General features: G+C 39.7%; 1 protein-coding gene across 10 annotated transcripts in view; it reads left to right on the top strand.

The window, feature by feature from the left end:
- Positions 1–547: 547 nt before the first annotated feature.
- The window catches only part of ANO5 (anoctamin 5), a 58,694-nt gene continuing 42,207 nt past the window's right edge, over positions 548–17,034 (top strand). For 3 of the 10 annotated variants that reach the window (XM_053944378.1, XM_053944374.1, XM_053944373.1), the window contains exons 1-2: positions 549–763; positions 12,915–12,979. In XM_053944378.1, coding sequence (XP_053800353.1) covers positions 728–763; positions 12,915–12,979 — 101 coding nt within the window. In that variant the 5' untranslated portion in view covers positions 549–727. Of the gene's footprint in view, positions 764–8,731; positions 8,888–10,594; positions 10,640–12,914; positions 12,980–17,034 lie in introns of those variants that run through there. The other 7 variants (XM_053944375.1, XM_053944372.1, XM_053944370.1 and 4 more) reach the window with 6 other exon arrangements.

Below are 17,034 nucleotides of genomic sequence, written 5' to 3'. Positions count from 1 at the left end.
AAATTAATACAGCATAACTTTCTAACATTACACATATAATATTCATTTTAATATTCGCAAAAGCCAGTCATAAAATATGCATTTTTCACATACATATAATGAACAAAGAGTGTTTGAAACTGTCTCAGATGACTGAAAGAAGGAATAAGAAGCTAGGGCTGCTAGACATGGCAAAAAGCAGCTCCAGGATCAGGGAGAGCAGCTGTGAACGGAGCTTCATGAGTTAAGAGTTAAATTTCTTCATAGCAGCTTTTACGGGTCTAAGTTTTGGGTTTGTGATAAGAGCAGTGTTGATAACAGAGGGCTGTTTTAGACACCGCTGAGCAAGAAACGCTTGCGCTGCGTCCAGGCGCCTTCTGCTCCTGGGGGTGCACAAGCAGCTTGGAAGGGGACACAGGCGGGACAGCTGAACCCATATCACACACATCACGGACCTTGCTCTCAGGCACACTGCCTAATTTTTGGGGTTGTACCGTTCAGGCCAGGACAGCCCTCACGCCGCCGCCCTTCCGCCCGGAGGCACGGCCCCGCTCGGGCCCCGAGCGCCGCGCCCGCCCGGCGGCGGCTCCCGCCGCTCCCCGCCCGGCGCGGAGCCGCTCCGCCCCCGCGGGCAGTGCGCATGCATGGGGCGGCCGCGCCGCCCTGAGTCACCGCTCCGCTCCTCGGCCGCTCCCCGGCAGCGGCAGCGGAAAGGCGGCCACCATGAACCGCTTGGGGAAAAAAGCAAATGAGACCCTCATCGAGATGGCTCTGTCGGCGGACGGTAGGAGAGCGCGGGGAGGGGAGGGGGGGGGATCGTGGTTCTGTTCCGCCCTCGTCCCCCGGGGGACGAGGAGCGGAGGTGAGCGTAGTGTGAGGGGTCTGGGGGGCTCTGGTTCCTCCCCAGGGTCTGTAGGCCGGCGTCTGTGAGATGGGGCTGATCTCGGGTGAATCCTGACCTCTCCCGCATCGAGTCTTTAATCCTTCGGCTTTCACTGGAGAAGAACAAAACCACTTTTCCATGGGCGTGATCGAGCTATGATTCGATCTTCGTAATCCGCAAATGAACCTAGAAAATGAAGGTTCTCGTATCAGCACCCTGCCAAGAACAAAAACTAGAGAATCCGCTTGATTTTTATCTGAAGAGACAGAGCAGATACAAAGGTCCCTCTGCCGGACAGCAAACTTTCAGCCTCCCTCGGAGCACCAGCTGGGATGGGGCGCTGGCTCCCAGGAGCTGAGGTTGCCCTTACAAGGAGGCTCCGAGCAGCCCGGGTCACCTCACTTCGGAAGGTGCGAGCAGCCTTCTTCCCCCTCGCCCCATCCCAGATGCGCTGGCACCCGTCAGCTTCGGATGGACCCTGCGGCAGGGGATGTGCAGCCAGCGGGTTTGTGTCGAGGCCTTGCTTTTTAGCTGTAGCCATGGTACAGTTTCCAGTTCATGTCAGTGTGGTATGTCATTACTTATAATAAATGTGGTCCTATTAGGATTTTGTGAAATAACATGACGCAAGTGTGTGTTTATCGGCACCTTACCTGGCAACGTGAATCAACAGTCAGAAGTAAGAGAGCATGTTGATATTTTCAGAATGAGACTGTATACGGTTTTTTTTTTTAAAAAGGAAAATGCTGCTCTAGAAAAATTTATTTTTTTGGGAATAATGCTTTGTCATCAGTCCTAAAAGTGGAAATCTTAAAGCAGGAAAGAACCACTAAGTCCCAAGTGTTGGCTTCTTGGGTTATCTGTTCTCCTTTACACTCCTTGACTGCACTGTCTCTTTTAGAAAAACATATATAGTGCCATTTTAAACACCTCGAGCACTAGTAGAAAATCATGATTTTCAAAATATTTGTCAGTCTTGTTTCAGAGAGGTATGATGGCAATATTGACTGTGAAATTATCCAAAAGAAGCTCTTTGTAGTGGCAGCAAGGAGGAGTGTCCATCTGTGGGGAGGCAGGCGTTCACAGCAAGTGTCAGACGAAGGTTTGCCCTCTCTGGAAAGGCCTGATGGAGCTGGCAGGCTCCTTAGGAACCCGAGCAGATGGATATTACAGCCTCTTGGCCAGCGCTTCTGTTCCAAAGGGGATGTGAGAGGCCTGAGTCATTGCCCATCCCACTGCCTGGGAGTGATGAAAAGTGCTAGGACTGAGCTGCTCTCTCCATGGGTTATTCTTCTGAAGTAGCTTGAGACTAAAAAATATTTACAGAACACACAAAATATTCCTATTTAGGGAATGATTCTATGAAGTCAGATTTGTAAACTTCATTCCACATTATTCAGTTTTCCCATGAGCTTTGTGGGGTTTGTTATAGTCTTAAATAGTGAATATAAGGAGATTTGAGGGGTTTCAGTGTTCAAGGATGGTTAAGAAGGATTTGGCATATAGTAGCACATAACTCTCCATACAAAATCATATCCTAATTCAGTTCAATTTTGTTAATTAACCACTTTTCTTAAAGAGAAACAAATTGAATATGGGGTGAAGTGAGTAGGCTTTTTAAAAGTTATGTTAATTTGTTGCCCAAAAGTCTCTCAAGGTTAAAAAGCCCCCAGAAAATTCCTTAAATTATTGTCTAGAAAAACTAACGGTATACATATACTGCCAGTAGGACTTCTACATCTAAACATATGCTTTGTGCCTTTTAGGAAAAGCCTCTTAAGGCTCTGGGTGTCTGATGTGTACAGGAAGGGCCTGTGTAAGTCAATAGGAACAAGGCAGGAGAGAAAACATCTGTTACTTGTTTTCTTTAAAGACATGTTTGTATTTGGATAGTATGTGTGTATTTACTTCTGGTTTACTACTGGTTTTCATTAAACTTGAATTTTGGGGAACAGATTATGGGGTGCAAAACTCTACCAGCAACAGAAAGTTTAACTTGCCTGTTTAGAGCTTGTATGCCAAAACTTTTACCTTGAAGGAAGCGTCCTGGCTTCCTGCTGAATTACATCTGTGTGAGGTAAAAACTTCCAATTTTGTGTGTGTGATTTTGCTTCCTGTTGGAAGGTGTGTGTCATTTACCCAAAATATGAAAGTCTAAGAAAACTGAACGTGCACAATTGGAATGTAAGTATTAGAGGAAGAAGACTGTAATATATTGCTAGGATTATTTATGTCTATGTTCACTTTCAGTTGCTTTTTTTTTCCCCAGCACGTTAAGGCTGCAGTAGCTGTGTTGTGGGCTATATCCCAAGTCTTCCAGTTTTCTGGAAGTTTGCTGCTGGCTCCATGCCATGCTTTGAAGTATGCTGCCTGTATATGCATGGCTCCTCTTCCAGAACTTCCAGGAGCCTGGTTTGTGCTCAAAACGCTCTAAGTGATCTTAATTGAAATGCTTACTTAGGTTGGTTGTCATCTTGCTTGTTTCCCTCTGCAAAAGGTGGAAAAACATTGGTGAAAGCCAGTGGTGCTTGTGCCACAACAGTGCTTGTGCCAGTGTGTTGGCATCTTGCATTCAGGGCCAAATCCTGCTGTTATTTAATAAAATGATACTGAACTTATTTGATCAGAATTCATACCAGTAACATAAAATACAGGCCTCCGTTCAAAACCAGATCTGTCTCTAATTACTGTCACAGTGCATGTAGTAATTTCTGATCTATTTGTGGAAACGTTGAATGGGATATCGTGTTCCCACAGGCTTAAACCAAAGGGTTTGTTAAGAGGAAAGCTGTTTGGTAGTTTATTCCTAGGTAAGGAAATAAAAGCTCCAGGAAATTTAGACATAGTTCATAATATTATAGAAGGCAGGGGAGAAAATATTCTCTCAGCCCAACCAATGTCTGGTTTCTGAGTGGAATTTCTTTACTGGCTGCCATGCGTCACTGCAGGGGCGCAGTGTAAATACAGGTTGTTTATTGGAAGCTAAACCTCTTTATAACAGAAAACCCCTGTTTGTAGTAGGAAAACCTGCTTTTGGGAACTCATCTCAACAACTTGTATCATATCACTGTATAGCTGTGGTGCTTTTAATGCAAAAAGGAAAATGTCAAGCCCATTCCACTGCAGCTGTTAAATATGGATTTTTCTCCAAAGATTGTGTTAGTTTAAAAAAAAAATTGCTCTTGGACAGCATTTTCATTTTAGGTGAGCACCCTGCATATGAGATTAAACTCACTGTCTGCAGTTCAGTGAATAGCAAAGGAAGGATTTAAATGCCATTTAAATTCAGTAGCAATTATGTGGGATATTCAGGCCACATTTTGGGAAGCTGGGAAATACAGCTGGATTCATAGAATCGTTAAGGTTGAAAAAGACCTCTAAGATCCCTCAGGTGCTGAACTGAGTGATGGTCCTGCCATCACAGGTGAAAGCATTTTAGTCTCTTTGTAACAATTTCACCTTCTCACTCAGAATATGAAAGAAAATGCTCTGCAGCTGTCTCTCCCTCACAATAGTTCCTGGAGGAATGGTTTGGTTCAGCGGGGGGCAGAGATTCCGGATTGTGAATGCCAAATAAACACCAAGAAAGCCACTAGCATCTCCTGGTGAAAGGCAGAGTGATGTTCTCTCAGTGATTCCCTCTCTGTCAGTTTGCTGCTGAGGCATTGTCTGGTGTGCTGTGCTGTTCTGAGGTGTTCCCTACAGAAATAAACTGATAACTGTATTATCAAATGGAAATACACTTTAACCTTTATGTACAAAGACTTAATAATTACTGTGATACAAGGATAAGATACTAGGATAAGATAAAAGGCATTGAAGAAAATATCCTTCAAAAATCGTGCTTGTGAACTGTTGGCATATAATTTGTAAAAAACCCCCAAACAAGCGAACAAACAAAACCACCAAGAAACCAAATACCATGTCTTCATATTTTATATCTTTAAACCAATGAGTTGCATATGCACATGGAGGAGACAAATAGTCACCTAACCTAAACATGTCATCAGGAAGGTATAGGTAATGTGAAAGTGTGATTAGATGTTAAGAGGCGAGGTAATAATGCAGTGAACTTTTGCACTAGTTTTTATTGTGATCTGGGGATTGAAGCAAAGAGCAGGTGTAATTACCAGGTTGTATTTTTTTATCTAGCAGTAATTTTATTATATTTGGTGATAGCTTTCTGTGTGCATATGTGTATAAATGCAGAAAGGGGAAGGAAGGTTCTTGTGTTGTATTGCTAGGGAGAGTTCTTGCAGTTATAACAATAGTTATGGAAGGATTTACTGTTATTTGCTGTGTGCTAAAGCTGAATAACATGTCATAAATTATTTATAGATGAAAATTTGTGTGTAGATACACATTGTGTAGCATTGTGTATTTTGTTGTAACAACTATAACATTTTGTGTTAGATTAAACACTGTGTGGGGGAGGAGGTGAGTCTATTGGGATTTGTTTACTTGAATTTTACTATATAGATATATGTTTTTTATTGAAACCTAGAGCTGTTAAAACTGTGGTGTTCATGCCTTTGTTCACCAGTGGCTCTCAGTGAGGACCAGTAGATATGGTGAAGTTCCAAACACATTTTTTTAGGAAGTGAGTATATCTTTGCATGAAGGGCAATCTTCTAACTGGAAATCCCAAGGCATTCTCAACTTCTTTACTAGGCTCAAAAGGGTAAATATGAAATTTGAGGCCTTTGGCAAGATAGCAGAACCCCAGCAAACCATGTGGGTAGGACTCATGATGCAGATGGTTGTCCTTTCATTTGCTGTACTAGCCCTAAATTAGAAAGGGCCCTGTGGTTTGTTATTCAAAGGAGTTGTCTTAACTGTTGGGTAGGAAATCAGAAAGTCTATGTTTGCACAATTTATAGTGTGCTAGAAATACACCGTGCCAACAAGTAATGGCATGCAGATGTGGATTTCAGGCCACTTGGTTCTTCAAACCACTTTGCCTACTTCAATTCTGTTAATTGACTGGTGCTTACATAAAAAAAGTTTAGGCAATGGAAGCCAGGGCCCATTGCCCTGATCATTTTCTTGATTGATAGGAGCAGTTTCTCTTTGGGATCAGTATAGGAATTCCAAAGATGTTCCATCATTTTTAAAGTAATTTGGACAAAAATGCCAATTCTTATAAGTCTTACAAGTCTTGCATTTGTTTATAAAACATCTTCCTCTACTGGTATATTTTTATGTTGTGTAATGTGAGAAAATTAAATACTTGGTGAATACAGTAGCAAAATTTATAATGATGCATTTCATTGGAAGCATAACCAGAAAAGTACTGAGTGAGGTAGAGCATAATGAACCAGAAGGAGCAAAAATTTGCCATTTAAATTGGCGGTTTGAAATTAAATGTCTGGATAACATGAAACTGAGGAATACCACCAGAGGACAGTAAACTTGAGGTGATTTAAAAAAAAAGATATTGCTGTATTTGCATCATTAGTTTCCTAGTTTATGTATCCCTTTTCATTTACAACATCTATAGAAGATCTCTCATACAAGGGTAGGAATGTAATGTGTGTGCACAGAATGAATAGTTCATTGGGCCCTCCACTCGTTTTGGATGCTTGTGTATTGCAAACGTGGGAAGAAATTGGAGACTCTGTTGCCTAAGGGTTTACATCAGAGATTGCAGTGGAAGTTGGAGAAATGCATTAATGAATGATGCTGTGAGGTGTTCATTGTGTCTCTGGACACACTAGGAAAGCAAGTTTGTGCCTAACACTTCTTGAAGTGCTGGTGGTTCCATTGGGCTGTGATGAAAAACATTCCCGCAGTTCCTCTTTCTTCATTGTACCTTGAAGGAGAGGCAAGAGCACCTGGCACTTTCACGTATGTGCAAGGCCATTGCTGGAGCTGTTTGCTTGCCTCTGCAGTCAGATAGTGCTGATGAAATCCGGCCCCGAATATATAAATACTCTTAAAGGCAAACAAGCACAGCCCTAGTGCTTCACGATTTGCCAGAGCTCCTGCAGTCTGGTGTTCCTACCATCCTGTTCTGCTGAGATTTATTTGGCATTCTAGTCCCTCATACTTGCATGCATGTAAATGCTGTGCAGTTTAAAAATACCTGACTTGGTCCATCTATTCCTAGTCTGGGCTTTCTTTTTTAACTGCATTTGAACCTGTTAATCAGTTTATGTGTGTCATTCTGCAGAACAATGATACCTGGGAGGTCTGAATGCTCACAGCAGGCTTTGAGTCTTGCCTGTGCTGGTAGATAAAATATAGTGATGGTTATTACCTGAACTGCATTCAAATGCCATTCAAGTTCTCTGTTACAACACTATGTTTGTGGGTTTTTTTGCTAAAAACAGATTTGCACAACTTCTCTTTTTATTGAATGTATTCCCTTTTTTGCTATCCCAGTGGCTTTTAATCAAAAGGGGAGGTGGTTTTGTGGTTCTTTAAAAGGGAGGCAGCTGAAGGTAAACATCCCATTTTGATTTAAAATACCCAGTTACTATACTAGAGATTAGGACTAGAACTATGTGTTTTTTCCAAATGCTAAATGCGATTTTCTTACTGTTAGGACCAGATTTCCAAGTATTGATGCCTATGTAAAATTCTTTTACTTCTGATGTGTTGATAAATACCTTTTCTCTGGAAGTACTTGTTTAATAATAAAACACATGAAGAAAATTAATATGTCAGTGAAGCAGCCTATACTTGAATACCATCTTCTTCTTTTTAAGGGACTAATAAGATTCTTTAAAAATATTTGCAATAGATTTTCTTGGATTCACTGAGAATGTTCTCATTGTTAAATAGTTTTGAATTTTTAGAAGCATCTCTGTGAGTGCATGCATCACCACTTCAGACATCATCTTAGGATTGAACCTTTGGCTCAGCAGCACAGTTACTACTCTTCAGACAATACCAGCTGGAGTAGTAACCTTATCTTGCTTTCTTACAAGTCAGCTCAGTGGGTTTCCAGTTCCCAGTGGCAACTCCATCCAGCTCTGGAGGATGTGATCAGTATGTGCATAAGTTTAGTTGATAAGTCATTGTCAAGCTGCTTTCCTTATATATGGAAGCACTTGCAATTCATTATGATGCTCACTTGGAGGAGGTGACTCATTTCTCTTTCCTGTTGGCCAGGCCCGGTCATCGAATAATGTCAGGGGGTTTATTAAGATGGTAACTTCAAGACATCTAGGAAAAACATTTTCTTTCATAGCATGTTAAAGATGAATGTTGGGAATTTTCTTCATAGTACAAAGTAGCTACTTCATAACAACTGCAGTGTAAGTTTCAGGATTTGTTAGGATTTTTCTTGGTTTATTTGTTTGTTTTCATTTTACCTGGACCATCAAAACTTTGCTCTAGGGATAGGCATGTGTATAAACTAATATGCCAGTGTGTCAGACATATGTCGAGCAGTGCCCATGGTCTGAAAGCTCCTTGCTTGGTTTTGTTGGCTGAAAAGGCTGCTGTTATTGTGTCTAAGAAAATTGTGGAAATGATTGAAAGCAGAATTTTGGAAACAATACTGAAGTAGCAGAATCAATAGTAATACTGTCTTACTGCTGCAAAACAATGCAGCTTATCAACACCCGCATGAGATTCCTGTCTGTGGCTTTTCCTTTGCTCTATCACAGGTCTTAAATGTGCAAATGCAGATGATTTTCTAGTTTTGGTAGCAAAACAAATTTTGATCCCTAAAAATGTCTCTTCATCTGCCACCTGATTTTGGAAGCACCATTTACATATGTAAATGTTTTTAGTGGTATAAACAATCTGTCAAGAGCTGTACTTGGTGCAGATGAATCAGGGTTATAGAAGTTGGAAGAAAGGAAGGCTTAAAAGCCTTCTCTTGCTCTGTTTTCTGATGCAGAGTTGCTCTGAACTGTGCCAGACAGCAGCATCTGCACACCAGCTGCACCATGCCCAGCTGTACCTCAAGTGCAGCATCATCAGCCAAGTTTTTTTCTTTGCCATCTCCCAGCAGACTTGGACTTACTGAGGGTGCTGAAGTAAAAGGATTGTCATCTTCCAGGGAAATTGCAGGTTAGGTACAGTTAAAGGGGCTGGAGCATCCATGGCTGTGACTGTGCTAGTTATTATAAAAGCCAAGGATTTTTGCATTGGCTTTCGGAAGTGAGTGGCACGGTCCAGCCACACCTGTATGGCTAAAATCCCTTCTCTCCCTAGCAAGGCATATTTCCCCATAATACTGTTTTGGTGACCAGACTCCAGTATCCTCCAGAGTGTGCTTCTTCTCCATCTAGGAGAGTGCTGGAAGCTGAAAACAAAACGTTCTTCAAAGCTGAAACCATTCTTCAAAGTGCACCAACAGTTGAGTAAGAAGTCCTGTGGTTAGGTCTGTCCTGGGCTTTTACTTGCCTAGTCGAGGCACTACTGTTGTGGCCAGGACATGACCTGTGACAGGTTGCATTTCTCCCGGAGAAAGTGCAGTTCCTGCAGCTATTATCAGCAAACAGAGTCTGTGGGAGGCCTTGACTTACAATGCCATTGTTACTTTTTTGCAATAGCGCTGAACACGTGTACTTTTACCTTTTCCTAACTCATCAGTTTTGCCGTGAAGAAAAACAAAGTGATTTCGGCACCATGAACAAATTTGAAGTATTGTAGAATTTCTGATTGTTTAATTGCACAAGAAGCCATTTTTTTATGCTTGTTACAGAAATCATAAGATTACAGTAATGAAAGGACCTGTTTTGTGAGTAAACTACTTATATTTTAAGAGATTCAATCAATCTTGATTATATTCTTCAGTCTTTAGTGCCAAATGTTCATTTGTGTTATGGGCTACTGTTGTTCTCATCATTCGGGTCTGTAATTGAAGTAGAAATGGTCTGTAATTCTTATGGGTGGCATACCAAAAGTTTCAAAGTCAGTTGCCCTGCAGTTGGGTGTAGTTTGGGACAGCATATGTTGCCTCATACCGCAGAATTATAGGCCATAGGAAGGTTGCTTATTTACGGTAACGTGCACACTGCCAAGGCACATGTGTTTAAGGAGTTACACATAATAGCTGTGTGAAGATTTGTAAGGCTGTTGAAGACACCAGTTACATTGGGAAAGAGGCATTTCTTTCGGGCAGGATATATGCACTCCCATGAAGGCCATTGATTTGAACAAATACTAAAATGCTACATTTCTAAAATAATTTAGTGAGGTTTAATAGTCATGGAGTTGTACTGGAGTTAGTTTTGAACAAAAAATATTTCAAAGAGTTTCTGCTATTTATACAAATTTTATAATAAAGGGCCACTTCATTTAGTAAGTGTCCTTGTTTGTTGTTTTTGGCGTGCAGATATTTCTAGATCTGTTTATATACATAAAAGCATGTAGTGTTGAAGAACAAGGGCGTACCCTTAAATACGGACTTTTATCAGAATATTATTGTTTTACTCCCGTTTTTAGATATGAAGCAGTAATTTAATGAAGAATTTCAAAAGCATTTTCTTGACTAGTAGAAGCTGTTATGGTCCTCTCTGCCGTTGATAAGGAAAAGTGGCATCCTTGTTTGTGTTGCTGAATAAGGTGCCTGGACAAAAAGGTGAATGTTGGTGTTCCAAGAGGAGCCTGCGCCATGCTTTCTGTCTAGGTCACAGTGTCTGGTGTCCAGGGCTTATTCTTTTGCTTTATATAGTGGCTGTATTGTAAAGGATAGAGAAGAATTATGAAATGGGTTCATGTTAAAGTGAATTTTACTTCTGGTTCTTACTGAAGTGTTTTTTCCTTTCAAAGATGACATTGCGATTCTCACCAAGTTCAAGCCATCACATTCAGAAGGTATTGTACTAACCCATGTTTTACCTTCCTCCCTTTTTCTGTTTCCTCTATGCTTTTTTTTTTTTTTTCTGCTTGGAGCCCCTTGCAAATCAGACTTCAGTTTATGTGAGTCACTGGTATCACTTATGAGCAGGCCTTTTGCAAGGTGATTTGCAAGTCAGTTGTTGGCTATCTGTTGGCAGCTCTCCTGGTTAAGATGTAATTGTGCATTTAGATTCATGGTGCTTGGTGCAGTTTTGGGATGCGGCCTCTTTACACCTTCCTACATGATTTGGGTGTGCATTGCTTGTGCTGCTCATGTTCAGGAATCTGATTACATGTTTTACAAGGAGTGGACATACTGAGTATGTTGCACTTTTCAGTTAATATATGTTTTGCGTTCTCTTTTTACTTTCTCGTGTGCTTGCTGCCCTAGGGTTATTCATGTTTATTCCACTGGAACAGATTTTTCAAGAGGATTTCCTTCCATAAGTTACATAAGTAATCAGCTGTGGTACTGGGAAAGTGCTTAAAATGTGGAACTCTCAATTACATTTGTTCTGAGGTTAGACTTTCACAATTACAGAGAGGATAAAATCCAGAACCACCACCCCCTCACCCCCCAAGGCTGTTATAGGCCATTGAATCTGTTCAAGTTCGCTCAGCAGAGTAGAAAATAGAGTTTTCCTGTTTCTGGCCTGGAATAGGAGAGTTGTGTGACAAAATATCTGGGTTTCTGCTCCTGGGCCCTGGGCTGGTACCTTTGGCCATGTCTGCAGTAGCCACCTGCCTCCCAGGGCTTTAGACAGCACAGGTAGCAGAGCGTAGTAGGGATGCTCCCATTCTTTACCTGGTGTTCAGATTGTATCTACTAATACAGCTTTTCCAGGTATAGTTTGCTTTAGCAGAATAGCATGCAACAGTGTTAACTGTCTTGGCATTCAGAAACGTATTTGTTGTATTTTGCATACCATTGCTTGGTTTCTCATCATATCATATGTATAGTTAAAAATTGCAGAGACCATTTTCTGTAAGTGAACTTTGAAGGGGAAAAAAAATTGTAGGAAACAAAATGCTCTCAAGCTGTACTTAAGTAGCTTATGATTGTATTTTTGAAGAACCACTTTATATCCTGCCTGGATGCAATTTTGACATCAAATATTTGCAGGTTACAAAAAGAAAAGTAGGCTTGTTTTATTGGCAGAAATAATGTAACTGTAGTTGTTTTGACAGTGGTCCAGTGTAAGTCTGTCCAGTCTAAGCTATACTCAGCAATGCTTCCTTAATGGAGAAAGAAGTAAGATGAATCCTCTTTTCTGAAAGAGAGAGACACCATTTTTCGGTGTTTCTAGACACGGTCTAGATTTTGATCAGCTATTTTCAAAACTGCTTATCCTTTTCCAGTGGAGTGATTTAGTTGCCTGATTGAAGAGACTGGTCTGCCTAATCAGCAGAGATGGTTGTTTACAAAAACCTTCTTGGAGCAGGAGCCTAGCTTATGGGCTCAGAGTTGTTGTCCATAGGAAACTGGTGACAGTGTAAATTCAGAGGCACAAACCCAGCCAGTGTCTTGATCCAATTTAAGATTATGAAGGTACTGAATAGGGTTTTCCCTTTAGCATTAACATTTTAGTAATAGTGTCTTCGGTGAAACAATTGTATTTGTGGGAAAGTCATGTTGGAATTCACTACTGTTGTTAAAATGAAGGCAGGTTTTTTTGTTTAGTTTATTTTATCAGTTGTTGTTTTGGAGCTGGGGTTTTTTTAGGGTTTGTTTGTTTGTTTTTTGAACAAGAAGATAAGTAATAAAGTTCATTTTACTATTCTTGATCCTGTTGTCATACCTTCCTTACGTGGGTATTTGTAATCTTGAGGTTATGCATCATTGATTCCTTAGCAGAAAAACACACCCTAATTTGATCTCTAGCAAACACTTCCACAGGTAATTGGACTTCCATAACTAAGGCAGCAAAACTCTGAGTTGAAAGCCTCTTAGACCTAGCAGATATTTGAGGCAAGAAAGGTAAGTGATGAGAACAGATTTTTTTTTTCTGTCACAGTTAAAAATACGTTTCTGTGAATGCAAGGTTACACCAAGGTAGTACAGACTGAGTATATTGGGTCTTGCAGCATTTTTTCTCAAGCATTCTTGAAGATTTTATGTATTATGAGTATTATTTTCCATCCTTTACTTGTTCATAGTTCCATGCCTTCAAGGTCCACATCATTTTCAGATACAATAATATTTTTAAAAAAGGGATGTATTTATTTGAATCTCTTTTTCAATGTTCCTTAGGGGAAGAATGCAATGGACCTGAAACTATTTCAACTGCAGGATCAGAAATCCCAAGCAGCTCTGAGGTAAGGTACAGTACAAATGGTGTTAGTTAACGTCCTACTTGGTGGGAGGGAAGAATAGTTGTTGTGAAAAAGACAATTAGTTTTCAAAACTAATTAGATTGTCTTATACCTCCTTTTTATCCATGTAAACATTTTCTTCCTGTATTGTTTTGAAAGAGCAAAGCCATGAACATGACATGACACTCACTGAGTCTCAGAAGAGACTTACCAGTGTTAGTGCTACAACACAGTATTGGTAGAAAACAGGATGAGCTTAATGGTGTTTCCTGTATCAGTCTTGAAATGCGAATCATATGGTCTTTAAATGTTTTGACAGTTGGAAAAACATACTGTTTCTGCACAAACCAGGTACTTTGTTTTGTGCTGCGTATCACATTGCTGTCTTGCTGGGGAAGTCAAGGCACGCTAGAGTTACATGGCTCTGGGAACCTTGTGACAGTGCAGCAAGATTCATGAGAAAGCAAAGGAAGATTTGAGTTACTAGAGTACCTCGTTATGTGCAACATGAAAAGCATCATCAGCTATAAATTTTTTCACGATGCCTCATTGGTTAATATGTACAGTACACAGTGTCTTGAAGAGGTATCCATGTGGCCAGTATTCAGTTGAGAAATTGGTTCAAAATGAATATTGAAAATATGTCATCTTTACATTGGTATTTTACATTCATTCCTATTGTCTGATTTCTTTATTGTTGTTACATGCTTAGAGGAATGTAGGAAGTTTTAGACAGGAAAAGAAACAGCTGTTCTGTTGTCTCATACTGGCCATGAGCACTGATCAAAAATTATGTCAGTTGAATTTGAGTGTTGAAAAACTGCAGCTGTTCTGCTGAGCTTCTTAAAAGTAAAACATGTCCTCAGCATCTTCTGAGGACCAAATCTGGAGATGATCACACAAAGACAGAACTCAGAAGGGCTTCCTAGATTACACAGATCTTTGTCTTCTTAGAACATTCAGCCATATCATCCCAATGTTTTAATAAATTTACCAGTTCCATTTTAAAACTTGTTCATATGTTCACCCTATTCCTTTCTGTTGTAGGAGTTGTAATCATCTTTTTCTCCAAGAAAATTTTCAGTGAACAGCCATATCAAATGCTTCACTGAACAATGGCCATCATAGCATGATAAGCTGATTCTGAGCTACTTACTAGAGTCTCTGAGTGGATGGAGATGACTTATTTCACCAAAGCTTGGAAAAAGTCAGTTCCTGACTTTTTGACATATGAAAAGGCAGGAAGCATGGGAGAAAGAGTGCAACATGTGTCCTATATGTAGGGAAATGGGATTTGAACCTTGTTTGAAGGATGAAAGATTCATGATGGGGTGGGAAAGGAGGAGGCTTTGATCTTCACATTCATGTCTGGGAAAAATTTATCTGGTTATCCTCTCAAAAATCTCTCCTTGGTGACTTCATGCAGCCTTTTCTCTTATTCTCTACTTACATGTTTCCTTACATAATTATTTTTCTTTATACTTCGTTATTAAAGATCACAAAGTATTGTGATTGTCATATTAGCAATATCAGTAAGTAGTTGGTAACTTGGGGGTTTTGTTGTTATCCTTGTTCCCTCTGAGATAGCTTGTTTGGCCTTAGTTTGTTTCCGCAAATCAGGTGGTTATCTGATGTTTGCTTACATTTAAATTAGTACTTTTCTGTGCTTTGCCCTGGCCTACCCAATGAACCCTAACACATTGTCATTTATCTGATTTTTGCTTTCCATGCGTTAGCCTGACATAAAGTTACAGTTACTCTTGATCTTCTTGCCCAGATTCACACTCTTACCAGCCATGAGAGGCTTAGTTCTTGATGATTGATGTCCTAGAATTCAGGTTAAGTCTATATTTAAAAGTTCTTCTATGATTTGCAATAGTAAGATAGCCCCTGATATTTATGTTTTTTTTTTTTCATATAATGCTAATCTTTTGTCTTCGTGTGTTGTTACAGCTTCAGTTGTCTTCTGTTTAAACTGGAAGAATTTCTTTTCATTCAGTTCTTTGCTAGGCTGCCTTTAACCTCCTTGATGCATTCTGTAGGAATTCAGCAGGATCTTCTATCCCAGCATGGTTTCTCCTCCTTTCACCAAGGCCCTTCTGAGCTCAGGTCAATATGCTTTGTTCTTGGCTTGACAGGTAGCACATTTCTCTATTAAATGATTTTACCTCTATGATAGGCTGGTAATTTTCTTGTCACTTAACAATGTTTCTGCAGTTAAAAAACATGAACGTTTGGAATTCTTAAACCAATTTAAGTCAAGTAATTTTAAAACAGAAATGGAATTAATGAAAAAAAGCATTGGGAAAGAGTTAAATGAACTTCCATTCAGGTCACTACTTCATTATGCTCAGGCTGTCTTTTCTTTTAGAAGAGAAGAAATATAACATCCAGCAACAGTATGCTTCTGTTCAGCAGCACAGAAAAAAAGCTAAGGCCTCATTGTTGATTTAGCAACAGAGGAGGGGGAAAAAAAAATCTAGATTTAATGTGGAGAGCAGAAACATTACCCACCCATAATTCAGTCGTCGGTTGTTTCTTTCTTTCTTTCTTTCTTGTGTAATCTGCAAAGGAATATGTGATTTGGATATAAGGAATGATGCAAGTAAAACAAAGAGTGAAGAACAGTTTGTAGTGAAGCCTGCCAGCATATATACAAAAGTTGGATGAAGTCCAGGACTCAAAAAGCATTGGAGCACCAATAAGTGGTGCATGTGGTCTCTCATGATTTTGCATTCTTGCCTATTTCACCTTGGATTTTTTCCATTTTTTTAAACTGCTTCTTCTTGAGTCTAATTTTTCTTATTCTTAAATCTCCCACAGGACCAAAAGAAATAAGATCACTTGGACTTCATCAGCTTTTCATATTGCAAGACTTACAGCATAAATAATTTCTGGATGCTTTGTCATGCAGGGAGGCAAGGAGATGTTTTCCACAAACAGCAGACTGGAGAAGGGGGAGAAAAAGGGATATAATGGGGGTATTTTCAAATAATTGCTGCAATGGGGGCTGCTTCAAATTGTGTCCTTGTTAAATCAGTAATACATAGACAGCCACTTTTGTTAGGGATGGGCAACTGTCTTCAGTGAATCCCTGCATACAATCTACCTGAATCAGTCTTTATGGAGTTCTTATTCCAAGAAATACATAAGTGCCTCTGAAATCCTTTCAAGCAAATTGGAAGATGAATGAAATAAAACCTGAGAAACTTTTTTCCCCTCTGTGCTTTCTATTTGTGCAGAAAGCACACTAGAAAAATATACGATGGTGTGTCTGCTCAGGGATTGTAATTAGTTGTATAATAAGTAAATGAAGATGAAATAATAAGTAAATAAATAAATAAGTAATAAGTAAATAATAAGTAAATGAAGATGAAATACACTGACAAAATAGAGTTCCTGTGCCTAAGAGGAAAGAAGATCACTCAGTTATTTCAAGATTGGAGGAAAGGTTAAAAATTTGAATTTACTATTTTCTAATAGTAAAAGTTCAGGCCATTCAGATGGGATAAATGTAAAATTAGTACAGCTTTTGTGCAAAATTGAATCACCAGATGGTAGTTTATCAACATCTGTAGAGGTCCATCTATACAGAGGGCTACTTGTTATTCCAGTTAGGAAGTACAAAGTAATTTGAGATGTTTGCTTGGTATGCATGTGGACTCTGCCTCATAAAAGACAGGAGATTGCACTACTGTCTTGAGTAAGACTGCAGGAACGGTGCCCTATTCTACCTGTAAGGAGATAGGAATTGATTTTGCACAGTTATACATTAAATTTTTACCTTTCTATTAACTTCACACCAAGAAAATACTCACTAAAAGTTCCTGTTAATCAGGATTTTCCATAATGTAACTAGATCATGAGAAAATCTGTGAACAAGCTGTCTTTATTTAAGCCAGGTTAGCAGAAGTAAATCAGTAAATTTATTAAAGCAGTGCATTTTTACCACAATTACAGCTTGACTCATAGGTTGTCTTTTTTTCAGAGCAGCTGGTGCTGCAGGTGTTCCTGAAGTTTTTTTTCCTGAAGAAACACCATGACATTGTGCATTACTT

The sequence above is a fragment of the Vidua chalybeata genome, chromosome 6, assembly GCF_026979565.1.
Source record: "Vidua chalybeata isolate OUT-0048 chromosome 6, bVidCha1 merged haplotype, whole genome shotgun sequence".
Classification (NCBI taxonomy): Eukaryota; Metazoa; Chordata; class Aves; order Passeriformes; family Viduidae; genus Vidua; species Vidua chalybeata.
Note: the sequence above shows the minus strand (reverse complement) of the source record. Positions and strands in the feature narration are given on the sequence as shown.